The sequence below is a fragment of the Perca fluviatilis genome, chromosome 4 (genome assembly GCF_010015445.1).
Source record: "Perca fluviatilis chromosome 4, GENO_Pfluv_1.0, whole genome shotgun sequence".
In the NCBI taxonomy this organism is placed as follows: domain Eukaryota; kingdom Metazoa; phylum Chordata; class Actinopteri; order Perciformes; family Percidae; genus Perca; species Perca fluviatilis.
In genome coordinates this window covers 42,491,957-42,518,058 of record NC_053115.1, presented here as the reverse complement: position 1 = coordinate 42,518,058, position 26,102 = coordinate 42,491,957, and the positions used below count along the sequence as shown (strand labels likewise).

The 26,102-nt window shown below is 42.0% G+C and overlaps 1 protein-coding gene across 2 annotated transcripts; it reads right to left on the bottom strand.

The window, feature by feature from the left end:
- On the bottom strand, positions 1 to 24,986 carry sdc4 (syndecan 4). 2 transcript variants are annotated; one of them, XM_039797008.1, is made up of 5 exons: positions 24,686 to 24,986; positions 4,615 to 4,846; positions 4,430 to 4,473; positions 2,173 to 2,371; positions 1 to 1,551 (listed from the first exon to the last, which is right to left on the bottom strand). In XM_039797008.1, exons 1-5 carry the CDS (start codon positions 24,737 to 24,739, stop codon positions 1,400 to 1,402), a joined length of 681 nt encoding a protein of 226 aa, XP_039652942.1. In that variant the 5' UTR covers positions 24,740 to 24,986; the 3' UTR covers positions 1 to 1,399. The 2 variants fall into 2 exon arrangements, with proteins under 2 accessions (XP_039652942.1, XP_039652943.1); XM_039797009.1 differs by having other exon boundaries at positions 4,615 to 4,843.
- Positions 24,987 to 26,102: the final 1,116 nt, after the last annotated feature.

Sequence of the window (26,102 nt, the reverse complement as noted above, 5' to 3'; positions counted from 1 at the left end):
TCTTTTGAAGGTTGTTTAATTAACTCTGTTGCATCTGAAAATGTACACAACATGAAGTGAATTATCTTCTGCACTTTGTGCGTGTGAAAAAGGCAGAAACAATGATTTCCAAACACTTCCTGCCCCTTTGTTTGACCGTCTCGGTTCTAAAAATGTAATCGTAGGAGCACTGTGAGGATAAAAATTTGCAAATATTGTAAATTATTAACATCAGTTCTAACTCCTCTAACGGATGACAGAGCGTGAATCTACCCAGCATTACAGCCACGTACATTTTCCTCAAATCAAACAACATGAGCTCAATTCTTTCCCGTCATGAAAGGGATGTTTAATAGAAAAGAATACGTGAAATCTCTCGGTGTTACAAGGAGTTCTTTAAAAATAATTCTAATAAAAAAGTTCACATGAAAGTCATTTTTCTACAGCAATGTGAGAAGCTGCTGTCCAACAAAGGAGGAATAAAAACAGAGTAATAAATAACTGGACTGTTAATGTGTACCGTAGCGAGACATAAGAGTCATTGAACAGTGTTAGTGTTTTTTAACGGGAAGGTGGGGAAAAGGAGAGGGGAAATGAGAAAAAAAAATGAAAAAAAAGGAGTTTAAAAGTTCTCCGAAGTCCTCCATTGTAAGTTCCGTTTGTTTTTTCTCTTGACATGGGGACAAAATAATAAAAAACACAAAGATGTAAAAACGATCACCGTGTAGCGCAGCAGAAATGGTCCACTCCTGTTGCTCCTTTTAGAAAAAGAAAGAAAAAAAAAAAAAAAAAAAAATGATGACAAGAGGACAGAACAGAGCCTCCGATTGGTCGAGAGAGCACCCATAATATTGGCGTACATCAGGTAGGAGGAGTCAGTCAATCGATTGTGTTGTTGGGGCTTCTCTCCTGATTCATTAGCGAGCTTTAATCCGCTCAAGAAAAGTGAGAATGATGAGGCACTGTGAGGCCGGACGCCGGCCATGATTGGGTTTTTAAGGGTCGAGGGAGTGAGGGGGGTGGGTGGGTGTGTGTGTGTGTGTTTTGAGGGCTGCACAATATACTGCCGCAATAAACCGATCACGAAAAGCTGCGACATAATGGAAAGACACTTAAGATACATTTTTTTATGTTAGTTGAATGAAAATATCGGCACAAAACGGCACTTTAAAACATGACAGTGGTTCGTTTTTTAGTGCTGCCTTTTATGTTCAATTCAATGATTTTCTTTGATTTGTTTTAAAGTCAACAAGCAAGTTTGTTGTATTTTAGCAGAATATTGAAAGCAGCAGAAATGTAGAACACTTAATATCCGTTTATTTATCGCGACGTTCAACAATGTTATTGCATATTTTCCTCATATCGTGCAGCCCTAGAGTGTGAGTGAGTGTGTGTGTGTTGGCTGGGAGGAGATGAGGGTCTATGCGTAGATCTCTGTGGTGGGGGCTTTCTTGTAGATGGGTTTCTTCCCCAGGTCGTAGCTGCCCTCGTCCTTCTTCTTCATGCGGTAGATGAGCAGGAGGATGAGGAGGACGGCGAACATCAGGCCGACGGCGCCGCCCGCGATCAGAGCTGGAAGAGACCGGAGAGACGTTAGACTTTTTAAAGCACGAGAAAGAAAAAAAAAAAAAAAAAAAAAAGACAATTCAACCTTCTCAAAAATTTGTAGGGGTGAGAAATTTTTATATACATAGTTATGCATCGTGATTTTTTTGCAATGATTTCTAACATAGATGCTTTTCCCCAGAATCGACTATTTATTTATTTTTCTTTTTAATGAAATGATTGACCTAAATAGTTCCTGTTTATACAGTACCGCCAACAGTGACTACATCAGAAAGAGCAGAAGATCCGTGTTATGTTCTTCTTTACAAATGAAATAAATGTCAGATTGACTGACATGTGAAGTTCATTCTTCTTTACAAAACATCTAGTTTTTAGAAATGTCTCATGATATATTGGCTCTAGAAGTGCATTAACAACTTTAGTTTTTGTTAAATCGCCATTTGGGATGCACCGAATCCAGATTTTTGGGGTTCAGCCGAATACCGAATTCACTGGTTAAGATTCTGCCGAATCCGAAACCAAACACCGAACCCTCCTCCCATCCTCAGTCCATTAACACAGTAAACACATTAATGAAGTAAGCAACGTTGCACGACATTGAGAGAACGGTTGGGGATGCGTACTGACCTGCGAGGACCTCAGTCTTGTTGAAGATGCTGTCCTCCGCGGCGTGGGCCATGAGGACGTTGGACAGCTGGTCCTCGCCGGGCGCCGCCTCGTTCGACTGCTGCTGGATTTCGTTACTCTTCCGCACGATGTCCACCTCGTTGACGGTCGGCCGCACCGGGCGCTCTGCCCCCGGGATGTTGTTGTCGTTCACGTCGGGCTGAGGATGGAGAGAGGGATGTAAAGTCAATAAAACGGAATCAGAGAAGTAGTTAGTAACCCAAGGAACAGATGAAACATGGGCATCAATAGGTGATAGCTGGAAAGAAAAAAATACACACACACACACACACACACACACGTATGTGTCCGCATGTATTTACGTGTGTGTATGTGTGCATATACGTGTATACATGTGTGCATATGTGTATGCGTGCATGTGTCTGCATGTATTTACGTGTGTATGTGTGTGTACATGGGTGTGCATATGTGTGCGCATATGTGTATATGTGTGTGCAAGTAGGTACAGTGCCTTGCGAAAGTATTCGGCCCCCTTGAACGTTTCGACCTTTTGCCACATTTCAGGCCTCAAACATAAAGATATAAAACTGTAATTTTTTGTGAAGAATCAACAACAAGTGGGTCCCAATTATGAAGTGGAACGAAATTCATTGGCTATTTCAAACTTTTTTAACAAATAAAAAACTGAAAAAGTGGCCGTGCAAAATTATTCAGCCCCTTTACTTTCAGTGCAGCAAACTCTCTCCAGAAGTTCAGTGAGGATCTCTGAATGATCCAATGTTGACCTAAATGACTAATGATGATAAATAGAATCCAGCTGTGTGTAATCAAGTCTCCGTATAAATGCACCTGCTCTGTGATAGTCTCAGAGGTGTGTGTAAAGCGCAGAGAGCATCATGAAGAACAAGGAACACACCAGGCAGGTCCGAGATACTGTTGTGGGAGAAGTTTAAAGCCGGATTGGATACAAAAAGATTTCCCAAGCTTTAAACATCCCAAGGAGCACTGTGCGTGCGATAATATTGAAATGGAAGGAGTATCAGACCACTACAAATCTACGAAGACCCGGCCGTCCCTCTAAACTTTCAGCTCATACAATGAGAAGACTGATCAGAGATGCAGCCAAGAGGCCCATGATCACTCTGGATGAACTGCAGAGATCTACAGCTGAGGCGGGAGACTCTGTCCATAGGACAACAATCAGTCGTATACTGCACAAATCTGGCCTTTATGGAAGAGTGGCAAGAAGAAAGCCATTTCTTAAAGATATCCATTAAAAGTGTCGTTTAAAGTTTGCCAAAAGCCACCTGGGAGACCCACCAAACATGTGGAAGAAGGTGCTGTGGTCAGATGAAACCAAAATCGAACTTTTTGGCAACAATGCAAAATGTTATGTTTGGCGTAAAAGCAACACAGCTCATCACCCTGAACACACCATCCCCACTGTCAAACATGGTGGTGGCAGCATCATGGTTTGGGCCTGCTTTTCTTCAGCAGGGACAGGGAAGATGGTTAAAATTGATGGGAAGATGGATGGAGCCAAATACAGGACCATTCTGGAAGAAAACCTGATGGAGTCTGCAAAAGACCTGAGACTGGGACGGAGATTTGTCTTCCAACAAGACAATGATCCAAAACATAAAGCAAAATCTACAATGGAATGGTTCACAAATAAACATATCCAGGTGTTAGACTGGCCAAGTCAAAGTCCAGACCTGAATCCAATCGAGAATCTGTGGAAAGAACTGAAAACTGCTGTTCACAAACGCTCTCCATCCAACCTCACTGAGCTCGAGCTGTTTTGCAAGGAGGAATGGGCAAAAATGTCGGCTCTCGGCCGTGCAAAACTGATAGAGACATACCCCAGCGACTTACAGCTGTAATCGCAGCAAAAGGTGGCGCCAAAGTATTAACTTAAGGGGGCTGAATAATTTTGCACGCCCAATATTTCAGTTTTTTATTTGTTTAAAAGGTTTTAAATATCCAATAAATTCCGTTCCACTTCATGATTGTGTCCCACTTGTTGCTGATTCTTCACAAAAAATTACAGTTTTATATCTTTATGTTTGAGGCCTGAAATGTGGCAAAAGGTCGAAAAGGTCAAGGGGGCCGAATACTTTCTCAAGGCACTGTATATATGCATGCATGTGTATATTCTATATAAATAAGTGAAGAATTAAAGGAGGTAGGACATGTGCATGTAAACTGAATGTTTAGTAGTTTAGTATTCTACATCTGAAGATGGAGGTGTTCTTACCTTAACTGATGGCTTGGACTCCATTACAGGTGACACAGTTGTTGCTGTGGAAACAAACAGATTCTTTATTTTAAATCCTGATTTTTTTTTGACAGACAGACAGACATAGTTAAAAAAGGTCGATTTAAAATGTTAAAGTATTTGTATCATTATTAAATGTGTAGAAAGTATGTGTGAAGACCGACCTCCGTCCCCGGATCCTGAGGAGCCTTCGTACTCGTCCTCGTCGTCGTACAGCGTCTCCGTGTAGTAGTCGATGTCGCCATCCTCTGCGTTTTTGTTGTCTTCGCCGTCCGTGAAGCCGAAGTCCGAGCCGTTCGGGGAGTCTCCGGATGACTCGAGGTCGCCGTGGCGCGTCGACATGGCGACTGTCTGCGTGGTCTTCATGGGCACCCACGTCTCAGTCTCCCTCGCCTGCTGGGACACCAGAGAGAGTGGCGGTCAGAGGGATACGCCAAAAGCGTTAGAGAAAAAAAAAAAAACTGACAAAAAGTTAAACTTCGAAAACAAAACCAAAAAAAAAAAATAAAAAATGTGAGAAACATTGAAAACGTGAACACCAGAGACAGCGGCGGTCAGATTGCATTTTATTTATTTATTTATTTATTTTTTAATTGTCCAAAAGGCACAAGTGAGTTGATTCTGTGTGTGTGAAAAATAATCAAATAAACATATTTTGGACCAAACACATCAATGTCAATACTGCGGCGATATTGTAGGGTCGACTACTGGTGCTTTCACAACGTGTGTGTGTGTGTGTGTGTGTGTGTGTGTGTGTGTGTGTGTGTGTGTGTGTGTGTGATACATACACACACGCGCGCTAGTAAATGTGGTAAGCTCAAAAAGTTACATCTCTTTACTGTAATGCGGTCTTTAAAACCAGGGAAAGACGAGACTTTGATGAACCACTAATGAAAACATCGTTAGGTGCAGCTTTAAAATGGATGAGATGTCTTCCCTGGTCGGCCTGAGAAGACACACCAACCTCCTTTAATCACATTAGCACACTTAATTTCATTGACCAATTGCCTAGTAAGCACTGTGAATGGGATTAACACACACACACACACACACACACACACACACACACACACACACACACACACCTCCATCAGCCTAATTATCTTTGCAACACACACACACACACACTTTAAGAGCATTAGAGTAACACTAACCCAGAGGGTAAAACGAGGTGAGAAAAGCTCCTAAACCTGCTCAGCCACACACACGAAGCCCTTGTGCAGGTACAATGAGGCTTTCCCTCCCCTCATTCTTGTCTTATATTGCCTACTTTTTAAAGGCAGAGGCAAAGAGGGGATTACCTTCAAACACACATCTTTACTGCACCAAGTATTCGAGAACACACACGCAGCTTGGAGGCCCCGGGCAGACTTAGCCACCAGTTAACACTTAAAACGAAGCAAACACTCAGATGGAAGTCATCATGAGGGAGAGAGAACTCATGATGTCAACAAATATAAAAGAAAGAAAGAACACACAATTTTTCATGTTACAGTTTCAAATTGTTATGCGGTTTTGCTTGTGCAACACTGTACCTACAGTCATGCTAATAAAGCTACCTTGAATTTAATTGAGAGCGCCAGAGAGAGAGTAAAGGAGGATGCTGTGGGATGGCCTCGGCTTTTCTTTTCAGTCAATTGCAGGTTTCATTGAAAGAAAGTGACCTTCCAGCAGCGCTCTGCTCTCTTCTAGTCCGCGAGATCAGTGACATTATGACAGATAATGTCGACCTCACACCAAAACGACCTTTCAAGCGATTCCACTGTAACCGATTTCCAATATCTGAAGAAGTGTGAATCCTATAATGTGACTCAAGAGGGCTTGTTGCAGCACGTAGCGCCAGCAGTCGGCTTTCATTTGAATGGCAGCGAGAAAATGGAGCGCCTGTAGTCACCATTATGAGGTGTAGGATTAGGTACGCACGCACAACCGCTAACTTTAGTTGTTGCCTTACATTTTATTTCACAGGTCTGTACTGTATTTTATGATTCATTTCTTAACGGCTTTCCTGGATAAAAACGTGGTACCAATGTCAGGGAGAGAAGGGTTTCCTTGAAGCCTATTTTACATTCTGTTCAGCCCAAGAGCACACAAACAAAAAAGTACTATTTCTGTATTCGACTTCCACAAAAGAGTTTGAGTGATAAGTAAAAAGACAACAGCTTCAATACCCAGAGAACCCCCATTAGGTTCTGCAGTCTCTTAAGTGTAAGCATTCATGTTTAGAGCTCCGTCTCATTGGAATAATTCGCCTGTCAACATTTGAAACAATAAGTGCTCTTTCATCTTACTATAGGAACAGCTGTAAATGTATATAATAAATGTCATAACTGTACAGTTTGCTTTCACGGATACGATCACTTTCCCGTGTATTGAACTCTTCTCTACGAATATCGCAAGCAAGATTATTGTTAAAGCTATGGTGTGTAGTTTCTGTCGCCCCCAGGGAGGAATTCTAAGTAACAAAAGTGTCGGCGCGTCCACATGATACAAGCCTTCCGTGATCACGCACCACTCCCCTCCCCCTCTCTTCCACCCAGTTGCTAGTAGCCAAGGAGGACATGGAGGATTAAAAAAAAACATGATTGACTCTCCAGGAGGTCATTATCTTCACTCGAGTTTCTGCGCGGGAAAGTCACCGGACCCCACAATCTTGTGAACCTACTGAGAAATGCAGAGAGAGTTGTGTGGAGCTGATAGTCTTAATTAGCTTTGTAGCAACTCATGTAGCAATGGCTTTAATGTAACAGACGTTCATTAATATCAAAAAGTTACACTCTTTTGTGTTTGTTCTGTTTTTGCTTTTCCTTTTGAAGGTTAAGAAATATGTTGAAACTTTTTGTGTGTTGTTGAGGAAGACAACCCCCCAACTGAATGATGGTTCATCTCAAGGGGTTATTCCCAATAAAGTGATCCCTGTCAGGGTCCTGGAGTGTCAATAAAACCCTTCCTCCCGACTGGGACCTTTAAAGCTCCCCGCGGTGAAACGTTGACACACATTTGCATCGCGGAGAGACGAGCTTAAAAAAAGAAGGAAAAAAAACGCCACCATTTGCGTTCTTGTGTGCTCTTAAAAAAAAAATAATAAATAAATAACACACCAGCTGGAACCTGTCCCAACAGGCCAGGTTTATTCAGTAAGAGAGCAGGAAGATAAAAGATGGAAAACGCTGAAGGATTTTTGTTACGATGGCAGCCACTGAATTTACGATCAGATGTCTTTACTACACTCTCCCATGAAGCAAAGCCAGGGCGGGATTCGGGCCAAGTCCCGGTCTGCCCGGACAAAAACAAGCTCACTCTGTTCCCAAAATCCAAGAATGTCTTTGGGAAACCTCACAACACAGACCCTGAGGATGAAATAGGAAGTCTCGGTTTCACACAAAGAAAAAAAGAAAAAAAATGTGCCAGAACAGCCTGAAGACGTACTAAAATTCCCACAAAAAAGGGATGGAAGTGATGAGTTACTTTATTACCGTACAAAGAAAAACAACAGAATGTGTGTTGTGCACTTTACACAGACTTTCATCGAAACCAGATCAGACTGGAGAAGAGAAAGGAGAGAGCAGCGTGACGGTGGTTATGTAACCAAGTCAACATGGAAATCAGAGCTCACATGGAGCATTTACAATGGCTGAATGAATGAGGGCCTGTCTGATTTGTTAAACCCAGATTCAGTCAGTCATGTCTGCCTGTCGGCAGGACAAGTATTGGACTTTAGTGTCAATACAGTTCATAAAAACATCAACTCTGCTTTAGGATACTCCAATATTAACAGAAATGTCAGCCAGGAGTCCTTCTTAAACTGCAAAAAGATATAAATGAATCCATTGGATGTGTAAGCAAACGCTCTCATTATCTCAGATTATCAATCTTGAGAGAAAAGAGACCTTCACGCCCTGATATTAAGCCTAATGTGTTCACAGCAAACACGGCCTCAATGGGCAGAGCAACACAAACGCTGGCTACGTGCTTTACAGCACAGCACACTGCGGTTCAGGGAGAAGCCACAAAAGGGCCGAACATCCTGGAGAGCCGAACGACGACATACTTCATGTACAGTAAATGCTCAAGAATGCCTGAGGGTGACGTTGATGCTATTAACAAAGATTACCAAGAATGTGGATACCCTAAGCCAGTGGCTCTCAAACTTTTCTCAATAAATGTTCCCCATTTCAATTGTGTTTTTAAGCCAAGTACCTCCGTGACCAGTGAAAGATTTACCAAACAGCCATGTAACTGGAAAAAAAACATTGAAATGCTCATGAAAAAAAGGCAGTTTTTACCACCTGCAGTCCTCCAAAGTACCCCCAGGGGTACACTTACCCCCAATTGAGAAACACTGCCCTAAAAAGCTCATGATTACCATCTTTTCTAAGCGTTGTTTTCCAGGAGAAACCAAAGGTTTGTGCATTAGGGCTTTTGAAATATCATGTCATTGCAGCAAAATCTAATTCTCATTTCAGAGCTGAACTTTTTTGTTTTTTTTGTTTTTTAAGTTGGCCAACCACATCATTTGTCAAGATAATTTTTTAAAAGCCACTTATGGCCCCAAACAGATCCCTGTGTCGTCCTCCCACCAGTGATCCACAGCCTCGTATGTTCTGCCTAATGCGCAACAGCTGATAAGCAGCCGGATGTGGATAACAGCCAAACCAAATGGATTCAATGGAGAGAATTGGGGGATAATGTTTCCGTATGTGGTAGTGACGCACGCAGCCACGTTAGGCTTTTCATCGAGTGCTGTACCACAACGTGCACGGTGCCTCTGCTAAATAGTCTCAGGAAGGAACTGGTTTTGGTGGAACATGTGGACGTTCAAAAGTAGTTTTAGTCTTGCAACAGAAAACTCCGATTGGACAGATAGTCTAGCTAGCTGTCTGGATTTACCCTGCAGAGATCTGAGGAGCAGTTAACCATAGTCCTCACAAATCCACCGGAGGTTAGAACGCCAACTCAAAAGGAACAGGAAGGGGACAGACATCCGGCCGAAAAGAAAGACATCTGGCTGAATTTCTGGCGGCACCGGAAACAATCCCAGAAATGCAACGTCATGACTGATGGGAACAACAATCTCTGAAATTATTTAGCAGAATTTAGCAAGATTGTTGCAGTCATAATTATGGATTATAAATTAGGATTCCCATCAGTGACTAAAACACACAACAACATGGCAAATAGGGTCCAGGTTGAAAAATACTGAAGTTAAAATATAATCACTTAATCGTCTGGCCTATAAAAAAAGCCAAACAAATTGAGAGAAAAATGCCCATCACAACGCCAAAAGCCCAATGTGTTCTTTGTTTGACCAACAGTCCAAAAACGTATTCTAAGAGGATATTCAGTTTAACTATCCCATGAGAAAGAGAATAGAAAAAGCAGCATATTCCCCCCCCCCCCAAAAAAAAAAACAAGAACTAGAAACTAGAGAATGTTTGGCATTAAACAATTAATAGATCGTCAAAATATCTAAAGATTGGGCGCCCGGATAGCTCACCTGGTAGCACGCACACCCATATATAGAGGTTTAGCCTTTGACGCAGCGGCCGCGGGTTCGTCTCCGACCTGCGGCCCTTTTGCTGCATGTCGTCCCCCCCCCCCCCTTTTGGCTTCCGCCTGTCCTGTCAAAATAAAAAAGGTCTAAAATGCCCCAAAAAAATCTTTAAAGAAATAAATAAAATATTTGCAGATTAAATGGATCAACAGGAAAATAGTCCACTCGCCATTTCTGCTTCATTTTTTGTAATGTTTTGTACTTTTTGGGGGCATTTTAGACCTTTATTTTGACAGGCCAGCAGCGAGAGAGAGAAGCAGCAAAAGGGCCGCAGGTCGGAGTCTAACCCTAACAGTCCTCAGTCCTTCAGTATATTTAAGTTTCAAGTCAAGGTAACTTTATTATCCCCGAGGGGCAATCATTTGTTTGAATAAGTTGAATTAACTGTTGTTCAGAAGGAGCATCTTATGTCTGGTTTATGAAACTCTCTGGCCACAACAGTCTTTTCTGCACACTTTACCACCCTCCCCCAAGTCTAGCCTCTTGTCCCGTCCTGTCCTTGTTTATCCTGCCCATCTCAGCATGGAGGTCCTAAACTTTCCAGTTCCCCAATTGTCCACATTCACTGAAAGGCAGTCTGTCAAGACACCCGCCACCCAGCCTTTGGGTCTGTCCCTTCCTTTTGACGCCAAACAATGCCGGTGGACTCCTCAAGAGCATATCAATGACCAAGGTAGCCGGGGATAAGCCTCCAGCAGCCTCCCTTCATTAAACCGGGGAAACAATCCCTCCCATCTGCCGGCACACAGAGAGGCATCTGGACCATTCACACGGCGGCGAGGAGGAGGTACAAAGTATGAAAAGACCGAAAAGAAACACCAGCACGCAGGAATGCGCTTCCTTGTTCTTTGTGATGTCCAACGTCTCTTGACCTTTTTCAAGAAAAGACAATTATTGTTGTTTTCTAACCTTTTTTCTTCTCGACCCCTTTCTTTTCAGCTGCCATTTTGGGCTTGAGATGACCTCAGGAGCCAAAATGGAAGATATTGTTTTAAAAAGATAAAATCAAGATCTGCAGTGAAAACGCTTTCTTGGGCTACATCTACGCTGCTTCGTTTTTAAAACTGCGTTTTTGAGACAAAAAAAAAACGATCTTTGTCCAGGGAGAGTTTTTGCTCCAGTAGCAGAACTAATCTCCATCCACATTAACAGGTCTGACAACTCCTATCACATGACACACACACACACACACACACATACACGGGGAATGTACGCATCGGTGTTAACAGGAAGCAGATTGTCTGACGTAACAAAGCAACCCCGCAGTTTTCAAACCAAAAAACAGGGAGCGGCAGGGTTTCCAAATGCCTCCGTTTTAAGGGCTCAGAAACGCCCAAGTAGTGTTGACACGAAGCGTAGAAGTAGCTGAAGATATTTGCTTTCCTCGTTTCCAAATGTCTCCATTTGTGTCCGTCCAGACTACAAAGCAACCCCCGGAGTTTTTAAAACCAAAAACGGGGGCAGCAGTGTTTCCAAATGTTAAAGTTTTAAGGGCTCGGAAACGCTGCAGTAGTGTGGACGTGAGATGTAAACGTAGCAAGAGATATTACGTTTATAAACTAAAAACGTAGTAGTGAAGAGGAAGTCTTATCCTCCCTCTTTCCTGGTCTGTGCCAACTCCCCTTCTTCTTTGCTGCTTCCACATTTCCCTCCCTCCTTTTCCCATCCTGTTCTTCAACTTCTCCCCCTCCCGCTGCTGGGTGATACTGGAACCAGCAGGATTAGCACAGATGTGTTGTGTCGCCTGGTCTTGTAAGATGCACTTCTGACCCCTGATGACACACACACACACACACACACACACACACACACACACACACACACACACACACACACACACACACACACACACACACACACACACACACACACACACACACACACACACACACACACACACACACACACACACACACACACACACACACACACACACACACACACACACACACACACACACACACACACACACACACACACATAAGGAGTGATCTATTACAGGCTCATTATAATGCCAGAATCATTAAGTTGAGGGTTTTGTTTAGAGCCCAGCCCTGCTGCTGCTCCTACATAGAGTTCTTGACAAAAGGCCTGAAAACAACCCACTGACTATTTCCATTATTGGCCTCATTTGTCCTTCAGTAAACACCTAGAACAGCGCTGAATGCTGGACTTCACTGGAACAGACACAAACACCTACCTTTGCCTTTTGCTCTGACAGCCGAGCTCTAGATTCCTTCTACCTACGCCGGGTCTATCTATAGCAGTATCACCACCTACCAGCACCATGTGAGACTCTATGGCAACGTGACACGATCCCAACAACGTACAGCTGCAGAGGTTGTGCTAGGGCTCGAGAAGACGCACATTAAAAGATTGATTGCTGGGTCTTGTTAAACGCTATCAGATGACTCAAAAAGGTCAAGGTTACTACGTGACAAAATTCAGCTGCGTGTTGAGTCAATCAGGGCTGTTCCGTCTTTATCACAAAGACAAACATAACTCAGCAAAGTGAGTAATGTCGTTGCACTCAGCTCGGACAATGCCTCGTACAGATTGGTCACAGTACAGTCTGCAGCGAGTGGCGCTCGGGTGTGTAGAAAGTGGCCCTCTGGTGCTCTTTAGTTTGGGGATACCGCTCGTTTAAAAAAGGTTGAAGGAAAGGGCTAGTTCTTAAACCCCCCGACCAAAATATGCACTCTTAAGTAGAGCTGGGCAATGTATCGATATTATATCCATATCGTGATATGAAACTAGATATCGTCTTAGATTTTGGATATTGTAATTTGGCATAAGTGTGGTCTTCTCCTGGTTTTAGAGGCTGCAGTAAAGTGATGTAATGTTCTGAACTTAGACTGTTGTAACTGTTCTACCATTTGCCTTTTCCCACTTAGTCATTATATCCACATGACTGATGATTATTTATCAAAAATCTCATTGTGTAACTATTTTGTGAAAGCACCAATACTTAACACTACAATATTGAGGTATTTGGTCAAAAATATCGTGATAATTGATTTTCTCCATATCGCCCAGCCCTACACCTACAGTCTTCCACAAACCGAGGGAAAACCGTGAATACTGAAACGCGTAGGCATTTCTTAATGACTTTCTAGCCAAAAAGATATTACAGGCTTCCATACTTTACCCTCTTGAGTGCCTCCGGTTCCTCCAACCTTTTAAATTGTGTGCCACTTGCTTTCTATTCGAGATAAGACTCAAGCCGTACAGACGGGCCAGCTGTGCAGCAGACAGTGTTGATTCAGTCTCCACGGATAGGCCTAATTGAGTTTTGACGAGCGCCCCCCGAGGGAGCGTCCCCGGTCTTATCGGAATGGCCTTTTTTGGCCGCTTCCTCCCACCGATGAAGCCGCCCTGCCACGCCGGTCGGATGATTCTCAGTTATTACACAATCCGTGAATGATGGACACATAAGCCGAAAGCCTGCAGCGAGTCAGACTCTTACAGAGGCCATGCCTCTCTTAATGTCTTCCCTACTCTTCCGTCTCTTTGATGTCGCTCCCTCAGGCAGGCATATCGCTGCCTTAGATCAAAGACATTACAGCCCAATGGACTAAATGCAGCTACTGTGGAGTTATTATCAGCTAAAAAGATCGGCTCAAGGCTTCACATGGCAGGAAGCAATAAGAAAAAAGGCAGGAAAACAGGAAATATGCATCTAAGACAAATCAACGCAGTGTTTAGTTAAAGTCTGAAAATAAGCATGAAAATGACTCATGCTAGTAAACCAACTTATTTATATCTTAAGTTTTTTTGGGCACGTGAGAGTGTCCATTCATTCATAGTTTGGTATTAGTTACAAAGACCCCAATTCATTTCCAAGAAGAGATGCTTAAATCAACTCTTTTTCCTTCATAGTTGTGGATCAGTCCAACTTCTAGTTCATAATACCAGTAAGCAACCTTCAATTTAGCCTAATCTAACTATAAATAAAGGAATGTCTGTCTGTGGTTTTGAGAGTTTCTGTTTTTATTTCTTGTTTCCTGTCACCTGCGTCCTCTGATAACAGCTGTGGATTGACGTTTTCACAGCTCTGTGCCGGCTCCAAAAAACTGAAGATACAATCCCAAAGCAAAAGCTCTCCGTCTCGCTGTGACTCACACAATCCTATGCCGTGAGTGCGCTGCAGCCGGTTAAAAAAAATAAAGAAAAAAATATATAAATAAAAACAAATAAACTACATTCCGCGGCAGATACGCTCCGCAAACTGTCCGTGTACGATGCACTTGCTTCTTCCGTGTCCACCCTTCCGGCTGTGTAACGTCTTGTGTGTGCCAACTTACAATATGGATAACAATACCGCTGGCAAAATACCTCCGCTAATTAAATCCATACCTTAACTTTATAACCGTAAAGCCACTAAGCCAGTTTGAAAATGAACAGAAAAAAAAAGAAGAAGCTACAAGCAGCAAAAAAAGGAGGCCAAGCAATTGGCCCGTTGGAACGGGCACTACTGCACTAGTTTAAATAATAAAAAAGGGCCTCTGTATTTCCTGAGAAAGATGCTGGACACACCGTGAACAAGTCTCGTGTTTAAAATAAAGCTCAAGTCAAATTAAATGTCCTGCAGAGATTGAATTTATGCGAGATCTTTCTTACGTTGGTGGTTAATCTTCAACTTCAGCCAGCTAACAATGCACCGAGTGACTCATAACACAAGTCACGTTATGAGTAACTAAATATCACGTTATGACTAACTAAACATCATGCTATGAGTAACTTATCAGACACAAAACTTTAAATGGAGAGAAACTTGTTTGGTATAAACTTTTGCTACAGATTAACCTGCTGACACATTGGCTGCCTGCGTACTTTGACTCTGTGTTGACCTGTGAATACAGATGTATGCCGTGTTGATTTTCATGTCTGGCTAAAGTCCATTAAAATGCAAGCTGACAATAACAATCCACTGATACAAAGCCCCGATTCTAGTCTTTATGCTAAGCTAAGATAAGCTAACCTTGGTGTAGCTTTACATTTGATGTACAGAAATTAGAGTGGTATCAATCTCAGCCAGGGGGCAATTGGGTGTATTTCACAAAATGTCAAAACTGCTGCTTTTAAAAAATGTCAACAAAAAAAAAAAAAGAGAGCAGCATGTTTATATCTCTGATAGACTGCATGGAGCTGTGTGCGCTGCGGTCGAGTCTGGCCGACTGAGGAATGCGTGTCTCGGTGTGGGTCTGCTAAACCGGCCAAGACCTCGGCTACTCAGCCAGCCACCACATTCCTCTCCTCTTTACAATGGAGCCACGGCGCTCTCTGCACAAGGGGAGACACCCAATTAAATGCTCGGGGTTCAAAACCCACCAGCGACTCCTGTGCTCGTACTTCTAGGTTCACGGTTCGACTTCAGGCTGCGATCAGCGGTGGAAGAAGTATTCAGATCCTTTACTACAGTAAAAGTGCTAATACCACAATGTAAAAGTACTCCGTTACAAGTAAAAGTCCTGCATTGAAAAGGTTATATTGTATTGATGTAGGCCGTTGTATTGTTTGCTAGTTTACTTTAAAATCAAAACATCAGATTTTATAAACTACACGTGTTTTGTGTGCAGGAATCTTAATGTGTAAAGTAACTAGTAATTAAAGCTGTAACAGATGAATGTAGTGGAGTAAAAAGTAAAATATTTCTCTCTGAAATGTAGCGGAGTGGAAGTAGAAAGTGGCATGAAAAGAAAAGACTCAAATAAAGTACCTCAACATTTAGACTTACAGTACTGGAGTAAATATACTTAGTTACATTCCACCTCTGGCTGCGATGTCCCGCGGTGAAGGGTTTTCAAACTGTCAGCCAGCGCCTAAAGTAGCCCCACCTTCGTACTAATATGTTCGAAGTATGTTTAAATGAGTCTGGGCTTTGTGCGCAGCATGACGCCTCGCTACACTGGGAATATTTTACACACTTCCCTGTAATCTTTTCTGACGCGCAGTGGTAACAGCACTGCTGGAGTTGGAAAAACATGTCAGCAACTTCTCCCTTCTCCTTTTTACATAGTCGGCACTTGTGCAAAATAAGACACACCAACGTGGAGAAGTGATTTAACAGAAGTACCTTCATCTCTAGTCAAACTATTTGCGGGTTATGAACTTCTGTTAATTTGCAGTGATTAGGTATCGATAGAAAAAATATTTTAAAATATTTTGATAATCGATTAAAAACGTAAAAGTAATTTTTCAGCCCAAAATAAAGAGAACATGCTGCCTTCAGCCTCTTGAACACAAAGATGTCCTGCTCCTTGTTGTTTACATCTTACTAAACTGAATATCTTTGAGTTTTGGACTGACAAGACATTTGAAAGATTTGAGAAACTAGGATGGACATTTTTCACTATTTTCTGACATTTTATACATCAAACAATAAATCAAGAAAGGTTGTACTCAACAGAAAAACGATGGTGCCTTTGAAAGTGTTGTGTAGGGCTGCAACTAACAATTATGAAAAACAGCGGGGGGATGCAACGCTGCCAAGCCACGGCCGAGCCACGTGCGTCGCCGCGACATGTAGTTACATTTTTCAGAGAGGTGACGTCAGGCTACGGCGTAGGGTCCGTGTCCACGTACCGCCGTACGTAGCCACGGTGACGATTTAACGCAGAAGAATAAATCTCACTTGCTCTAGAAAAGTTGACCTTACACACTGCGATGCAAAAGTACAAGTATACACCAAGTGACACACACATCGATACCGAGACACATTTGGCTGTGTGCACGCTCCGCCACACACGCCACATCAAAGAGGTACAGTATTGTTGAGACACATTTGTCAGGAAGGAGGTCTGACAAAGGGGAAGCCCTCAAACCGCCTAAAAGCACTCAGTGATCTCTGGTGGCTTGGTGCTCGTAAACAGAGAAGTCTGACAGAAGCTACGTCAGTATAATTCCATTTGTGAGAAGTACATTTCCAGAGAACACAAAACGAATTCTTCTTAATCATTCGCTGTGTTGGAAACAGTTACCTATCACAGAAATAGTTCTCTGCAAAAATACCCACGATAAAAACAGGCTCAATTATTATTATTATTATCAGTTCATATTATATCACTTGCAGATAAAAGGCTAATGTCAACAAGTACGTTTACATGCACACCAATATTCCACCGTTATTCTGAATATGACAATATTCTGAATTTGATACAGGTCACGTAAACAGCATATTCTGTTTGGATATTCAGAATAAGACCTTTTTCTGAATATAGTATTTTCTGATCGAGACGTGTGCGATATTCTGGTATTATTCAGGTTTTAGAAGCATTATTTATACATTGCATTTTAGAATCTGCGTCTCAATCTGGGTTTTTACAGCAGTTTGTGACAGTTTACGGCCTCTCGCCTGTTGATGGCTTATGGTCAGCTGTGTGCGTTGCTATGGTTGCTGTAAAACAAACCAACAGGCTGACAGTTTGCAGGGCTGCGGTAGAGATGCACTGCCAAAAGATAAGGAGAAACACAGATACTTTAACATCTTTGATAAACAGGTTTCTGGAATAGAGCCGCCCTTTTCTAGAAGCTGGTTGAAGGAATGAAAGAGGGACGCTGTGTTCACACACTCCAACAAGTCCTCCACTTGAAAAAAAAAAAAACAATATCGTATTTTGCACGGCTGCATGTCAACGGGAATATGAGTGGAATATTCACTTTCGCCGTTACAGGTTTCTACCACACCCTCACATGTATTTGTGTATTTCTTCAAAGTAATTTGCATTTTATGTTCTGGGAAACAAACTAAACTTGTGAACGTGTCGATGTCCGCCGCTGAAACATTGTCACATTATGGACATATTAAGTCAACGTTATCGGGATATCGGATGTTGGTTCCCAGCCCGAGGGCGGGGCATTTTCATTATGACATTTCATGCTCCGTCCTTCCACTTATCATGTCAGATACATCTGTTCTGCTCGGGGAAGAACCACTGAGTGTATGGGTGCTGCTAGTTGTTAATAGTCTGGCTTCAGGCCTGGAATAACTATCTGTTGAGTATGAGGGGGCATCATGGGACTGACATCAAACAGCCTCCCTCCAGGCACCCCGATACATTTCCCAATGGAAACGCAGCAAGGCTCATATTCCATGTTCTGCCGTGGCCGCCTATATTTTAACTAGTCCGCCACAGAGAGACAGACATACACACACTCCTTCCCTGAAATGTATTCATACAGTTCCCGTTACAACTGCCAGAACATGTAGTGGTTGAAAGAGGGTGGAGGGAAAAGGGGGGAATCAGGTTCTCGACTGCTCTCCATCACAGGCAGGGCGGACAAAAACCTCCTCTCTCTGTGCCGACATTCCTCTCCCCAAAAGGGATTTTATAGACCAGCGGACAGCAATGCAGGGAACCATTATTACATCCTAGTGATACTATTTATCATGCTCCCTGCCTTCCCTCCCCTGCGCTCTTTTCACCGCACAAGCTTTTCACCGCACCCCCGTCATGCAAAAGAGACAAAAACACTTCCAAAAAAAAAAAAAAAAGAAAAAAAAACCTGCCTCATTCTCGTGCAAATGATTCAGGGCTAAATGCAAAACCAGTGGCATTCCAACAAGATATAACAAATGGAATCCAGAGGGCAACAAGCTGAGGTTTTGGTGGTGCAACACGGATTAACTCTGGGGCAAAGAGGATTTTTTTTTAAAACCTGATTTAATCACAGAACACATTTGGTAAATTAGGGGGATTTGAAACCGCTAATTGAAACAGAAAAAAACATTGGAAGAATTTTTGCTTTTGTCTAATCAGGATTTTTTTAAATTTATTTTTTAAAAACGCACACACAGAGCGTGGCACTATCTTTGTGGGGACCCTTCATTGACAAAATGCATTCCCTAGCCCCTTACCATCACAACTAAAGGTCTAACCTTAACCCTAACCTAATTCTAAAACCCTCAAACGGCCCTTTAAAAAGTTATGGGGTCCAGCATTTTGGCCCCACAAAGCTGTCCTGACCCCACAAGTATACTGTATTTTGGACCCCACGAATATAGTTAAACAAGAACACACACTTTATGTATCTACAGGTAAACACAAAACTCAGGAGGCAGATCAATCTGTGCTCGAGTCTAGATAGATAGATAGATAGATATCCAAACATAAAAGTACACCACTATTTAACGTGACTATGTAGAAGTTTTTAACTGGTTCTAATTCTTTATCAATTAAATACAGATGCCACTATGTTCACTAGGTCACTGCTCCTCCAGACGGTTTTTAGCTGGTGATTTTTCCTTTGGCTCAGGCTGAAACCTCTTTGGGGGGCACCAAAAATTCCTCGGTGCAGGAAAAACCCTGCCATTAAAAAATGAGACAATTAGTCCAACAGTTCAGCTTTTGTAACTGTACTTTTCTCTCTCCCTCTCTTTCACCTTTACTTGGACATGAAGGACTCGTGCTTCCATACATGGGCAGAAAATGCTGAGGTCAATGGAAAAAAAAAACAAAAAAAACAAAAGGCTTGAAGAACGTGGTTTGTTTGGCCCGCTCTATCTTGGACAAACTGATAAAAAAAAAAAAAAAAACTGCACACGCGGCCTGACCACAGCTCAGTGTATCTGACTTGGAAAGTTCTCTTTTCCCTCGTGCAGCAAAAGGCTTTTCCAAAATGAAGCAATATCTTCAGACTATTAGATAATTGTAAGTCTCTTGGCATCCGCTCAATAAGAAAAGATAGCTCATTGAGGAAAAAAAAACATTCCAATCATTCCTGTGGCTACAAAAGCCTGTTCTTTTGTCAGGTAGCAGAACATTGTTATCGATTAGCTGGGAACGCCAAGCCCACATGCCAATAATGACCTCAGTGGGTGGAGAAGAAGAAAAGGCTGGAAGGAGGGAGGGAAGGATTGTCATAGCTCAGAGGCTAAGTATCCATCAAAGGAAAGTGCAGCAAATAAAAGAAGGGAGAAAAGCCGCCAAAGACCTACCTAAGAATGACAATTGATCCGAGACAGAAACTGATGACGGAGAGATGGGCCGAGGCTACCTCTACCTTTTCATTTTTTTTTTTTTTTTCCATACTAGAGTTTTAGCTCCAGTAGCAGAACTAACCTGCGTCCGTATTAACACGTCTGACAAGATCACAGAAACAAACTTGACTAGAGGACAATAGGAGGGTTATAGACCAGAAAAATAAACAAACAGGACATATCTTGGTGGGAAAAGCTGTAGGTAGGTGTTTCCACGCTGGAGGACAGGAGTGTCCCTTATGAAAAGGCCCCAGGGCCCTATTGAAATTCCTCCAAGTGTGCAAAATAACCCAAGAGGGCCGGTCAAGATCACCAAAGGTCACATTCCAGAGGGGACGGGGGGACGCAGCGAGATGAGGCAGAATGAGCAGAAGCTCCAAAGCGTTGAGGAACGTAAAAGGCAAGGTGGATCCGACCGACAAAGAGCGTCTCGCTGGGAGTCGGTCAAGTAGGGTTGCATAATATTGACAAAATGTGATACTGCGTTATCGATATTAATTTCGATAGTTTTAAACATATGCGAAATTACAAAAGTTATGGGAAAAATGCATCAAAATAGATTCATAACAAATACAACACAAGGTTTATTTCAACTGACGGTAATATTGGACTGGTCCAACATGAATAAATACAAGGACCATGTCCACAGAACATGTTTAGATAGATAACTTTTCTTTCTCTTCTTTGATTCGTTCCATTTTGTTGTCTCCATTTCTTCACTTACATAGTGGACCCGTAACTGGCCAATGAATCCTGATCATTACAGCGTTTCAAGCGGGCTCTAAATCAAACACAACTAAGCCACACAGCCAACGGAGCGCTCCATAAAATAAAGAAAATATTGCGTCAAACACATGTGATACTTATTCATTGCGCCCCTAAACTTATTTATGTGCTCCTACATTTTCTACTTTGATACATTTGCAGGGCGCAGTGTTTCTGTGTACTCTAATTATAGCCCAAAATGCATCAAAAAAATAAATAAATAAATAAAAATAAGTGAAATCTTGCTTCCTTATAAAATAATTTCAAAATTGAAACCGGTAGCCTGCAGGAATGCACCTCATCCTGGAAAGACTGGTAAAGTCAGTCACCCAGTCACACCATTTGTACTGACCAACTGGACTAACTGGGAGTGGGGGGGGCAGGGTGCATGTGTTTGTGTGTGGGTGGCATCCAGACAGCCTACCAACCAAAGTTTGTTTACAATAACATCCAGGTAGAAAACTCCTGCGTCCCATACGTACATTTTAACGATGCGGTTGTTTCTGGGTATACATTAAGTAGTGATCATCAATTAGCGTATGGAACCATGCATGTTATTTTTTGGGAAATTTGGTTAAAAGTAACCCCTATTTCTGATAGAGTCAAATTTGATCCGAGGACAACGTAAGGGTTAAGAGGAACAGAAAACAGATGAAGTTGAGAAATGAAATGGTAGGTTTCCTCTTGATTAAAATAAATCTTCCCATTTCTCCACTATGCTCAAAACTAAATCCATCATGCTTAATAATTACATACTGTAGATGTGACATGTACTGCCACCGATTCAAAACCAGATCCAGGTTTCCGCTTGAAACTACATGGAAAGGTTCTGACCAAATGCTTTCCGTTACTGTACGGTAAGTATGACTAATGCATATGATAATAATCTCTCCCCATTTATACATGAAGCGGTTATTCTAACACACAGGCACAACTTTCTTCAGTGGGACTGGGTCAAAGCACGACATTCTCAGGTGAAGAACACACATATCATGAATGGTTATTGCATAACATAAGCTTGGTTGGCAGCAGAATAAACGTGTTTATACACCGGACAAAACAGAAGTGACATAATGTGAAAAAGACCAGACACACACACATATATACACCAATCAGGATAACAGCACATCATGGCTGTTAAACGTCAGAAAAGTACACACAGCGACCCCGCAGTGCTCGGGAAATAACATTCGGAAATGTCAACAACCTCCAGTTCAGCGACACTCCTCAGCACACACATTCTTCTGGCATGAAACCAGCCTTTTGCTTTTACGCAACACAGTGAGACACTAAAGCGCGATTATACTGGCGCGTAAAAATCGACGCCGTGGCTACGTATGTCGCAGCTGCGTGGAGCCTCCACGCAACCATAAATCACGCTTTAGTGGAGCCTCACTTTTACAGAGCTTTGTTTAAAACAAAAAAAAAAAAAAATAAATAAATAAATCGACAGAATCGGATCCAGGGTTTCCCGCAGCACTTTGCAGCTTAGGCAGCCACCTGAGCAACGCACGCCTGCCGCCTTAACTATCGGCACAACCGAGGACGGAGTCACTTTAAATCAAACTGTGCCAAATTTTGGTACCCAAGAGCGCATAAGCACGAGCACATCTGACGTCTCTGCATCTTGACAGCCGACACACAGAGCTGCGGTGCCGACTGAGGGAAACAACGTTGAGGTTGCAGGTGTGTTTACACTTTTCAAAACTCCACGCAGACAGGGTATTGCTACGTTTACACGTGTCCGGATATTTTCATAAACTGACATTTCAACCTCTCAGTTTTCAAAAATTGTGCACATCATTGTGCACAGCTGTCAGTTTTCAGAAAAGTGTTTGTTTACACGAACCTGTGTATATATGCCGTCAAGAGCATGCCAGACCTGTAGGTGGCGGTGTAACGAGAAGCTCAAGCCCACATTGGCCTTCTCCGTTTGCGTGTAAACGAAGGGCACAAACCAAGGGAAATGTCTGCGTTTGTAAAAATGACCATGTACGTGTAAACAGGGTCTATATAAATGGCGAGATGAAAGCTGTCATGGTATGGGTTAACGTTAGATTTCCTCTGTTACAGGCAGGCAGCACTGTGTTCACCATGCCCTATTGACTCCCCCCGGTCTGACGACAAACCCCACCCTACCACTTTAACACATTTTCTGCGGGAAACCCTGGGATCTTTAGCCCTAGTTTATAGTCATGCACCAAAACACCCACAGCACATTCCAGTGTGTGAAAACCTACTTGGCAACAAAACGGATTCAACAGGTTTTTAGATGCTAAAAAAGGATAACTCCCATCTAAAGTCTCTTAACAGTCAGTCAGTTTAGAAAACACACACTACACACGCACGTTGCGTCCGAAATCTCCTCCTCTGAACTACGTACATACACGTAAACTATCGTTCAACATACTTTTGTGTAAATAAACAGTAGTGTGTGTCTCTTTTCAGACGCACTAAGCGGTCATTTTCAACGTGACATCCTTAGAGCTTCCCCTGCCGACACCGCCAGATAAAGCCTAAATTACTCAGTCGAACAACTTAGACCTAACAGTCGTTTAGATTGGATAAATATGTAGAAACATAAGTTAAGAGCATTTTGACGTTACAGACCTGCCTCGGTTTCTGTCCGTTATGAACGTTGTCATTACTACCGCATTGCATTGTGGGATATTTATGCCGCCATAGTGTCCAGTATTGCATACTGTAATATAACTGGAAATAGTATGCAATTCGCTTAATGTTGGTTATACACTAAGGTTTCATACACAATTTTCAAAAATTAAATAAAAAAATAAAAACTGTTTTAGCTACTAAATTAACGTTAGTTTGGGATTTCGGATGAGTTTTAATGTGAAAAACTGAAGTAGTTTTAGGAACATGTACATTTAGTTTTGATTTATGTGCTAAGGTACAAGATTCCTTTCCTTTGTCAAGCGCTCTTATGTCTCGTCGTTGGGTCATATTTCATGAGTAACATTACATAGGGACCGATACTTAGTAAAGACACACACACACACACACACACACACAGAAAATGGAATAAAAACTAAAATCATATCCAGCAACAATATTATGAAAAAGGACTCAAACTACATTGACTTCTACAGTACCTCCTTTTTGAATAGAAAGAAGGAAGAGGGGTTAAATTAAACGAGTGGCAACTTTCTTCAGCTAATTGACTTAAAAAACAGAAAAGAGTCATTCATGTAGAAGAGAGCAGCCCTAATGTCCCAGTGATTGGCCCATCCCAGGCAGGAAAAGGGACTTGGCAACTACCCCCCACTTTGGGCCCCATACTGGATAAATGCAGCAGGCGGTAGATGCCTGTGTGCCTGTGTGCGTGTCAACAAACACACACTCACTGCACTCTGGCAATGGAGCTAACCCGCTAACAACACTAAAGGCTCGGTGAGACTAACTTACCAGAATCAGAAAAGGGTTTATGTGTCACAGTAAGTTACACTTTACGTGGAATTTGCTTGATGAATGGTGCATACATATACAAACAAACAAAATATTAAATAAACAATACATACAGAAACAACTATACACATAGGGTTAGGGGTTTGCATTAGAAAACAAGAGGCTGAATGGGAAGGGTTGAGGGCATAATGTGCAAAACATAGTCTATAGTGTGTGTGTGTGTGTGTGTGTCATATAAATATAAATATATATATATATATATATATATATATGTGTGTGTGTGTGGGGGTGAGAGTCAACTTAATCAACACCAAACGTGTATAAAGAAGCATTAAAACGTTCCAGGAACCCGCTAAATCAAAGCTATTTCTGTCGCGTTTACGTACAACCCTTCACAGAGTAACGTCAACGGTAAACTAGCTAGCAACGTAACGTTAGCAGTTACATTAGCTACTAGGCTACCGCCAGCCTGACTAAAGGGACATGTTAGAAATATTTAGTAAAACAAACTTACCGACTCTGAAAAGACGGAGGCAGATAAAATCAACACGAGGCAGAGGCTGAGCATGATTGTCCTTTTTTCCCTCTTTCAGGTAGCGCGTTAAAGTTTAGAAAAAGTCGTTGAACGTTAGCTTGGCAGAGATTTAAAAAAAACAGTGCGGGGAGTTACTGTTTCTTCAGGTAGGCAGGCAGGAGTTTGTTTTGGGGTTCCCAGTATAGTCCAACAAAAGCACAAGTTATTGAGAAATGTTCCACTTTACGTCTCCTTGGCTGTCTCGTCTTTGGTCGGCTTCACTGAGAGCTACACGGTTTGAGCTGCACTATATTTCACTCGCCCTCCACTCTCCTCCAATCAGCGACGAGCTGTGACGTTACGTTCCAATCCTTCTACGTGAATTTACGGTAAGTCCGTCAAATTCAACAGGTTGGCCCCGCCCCTGCACAGTCAAGTTACCCGTATGTAGCCAAGAAAAAGACACCGGTAGTGCTTCAAAAATAAAAGTATATTACTTTTTTTCTGTATTTGTATTTTTTTTAAATTCATTGTCTCTTCTGCAGTTTTGTTTATATTGCACTGTGATATGCTACTGACTAAAATCGTATATGTAAATGTAAATATATGTTATAAGATTTGTATTGTGAAATATCGACAAGAAAAGTAAAAGAAAAGTAAAATGAAAAACAAAAGCTTCAAAATAAAAGCATGAACGTGCTTCCGGAAGGTTGTCAACACAATTTTGATTCGATTTTGATTCGATTTTTTATTGATTTGGGCTTTTCGTGGCCTTTAATTGACTTCTGTTTATTAATGAAAGAGAAGAAGTACCATAGTAAAATGTATCTCTATCTTTCTATCTATCTATCTATCTATCTATCTATCTATCTATCTATCTATCTATCTATCTATCTATCTATCTATCTATCTATCTATCTATTATCTATATAACCACAGATGGATGGATGGCATCCATCTGTGGTTTCTAGCAGAAAGCCTGGTGTTTGTCTTGATTACTTGATGACAATCTAATAATAATAATAATAATAATGGGTCCTGTGATAACGTGCCGTTTGCCGGTGGGCCCCATGGTGTTATCTTATCTACCTCAGGGTGTGACGGCCAGAAAGACTCTGATTAAAAGGGGATTGTTTTCTCGTCAGGGATCATTTCATTTTCAACATGTGTGGTTTCTGTTTACGTTTAAAGGGAAACAGCTGGATGCCTGCGGCCCCCCTGTGCTGCTTCATGGAAACATGATGACATCTTACAGTGAAAAAGTTCCTCTATTTCCTTTCCTTTCTCTCTCTCCTTTCCTTTTTCTCTCTCCTTTTCCTTTCCTTTCCTTTGTCTCTCCTTTTCCTTTCCTCTCAGTTCCTCTCTCTCTCCTTTCCTTTCCTTTTCTTTCTCTCTCTCCTTTCCTTTCCTTTGCGTT

Coding starts and splice junctions, on each gene's coding strand:
- sdc4 (XM_039797008.1), bottom strand. CDS start 24,739: ATGCTCAGCCTCTGCCTCGTGTTGATTTTATCTGCCTCCGTCTTTTCA. Junction 4,847..24,685: donor CCTCCGTCTTTTCAGAGTCG/GTAAGTTTGTTT, acceptor CTGGTGTCCCAG/CAGGCGAGGGAGACTGAGAC. Junction 4,474..4,614: donor CTCAGGATCCGGGGACGGAG/GTCGGTCTTCAC, acceptor TTGTTTCCACAG/CAACAACTGTGTCACCTGTA.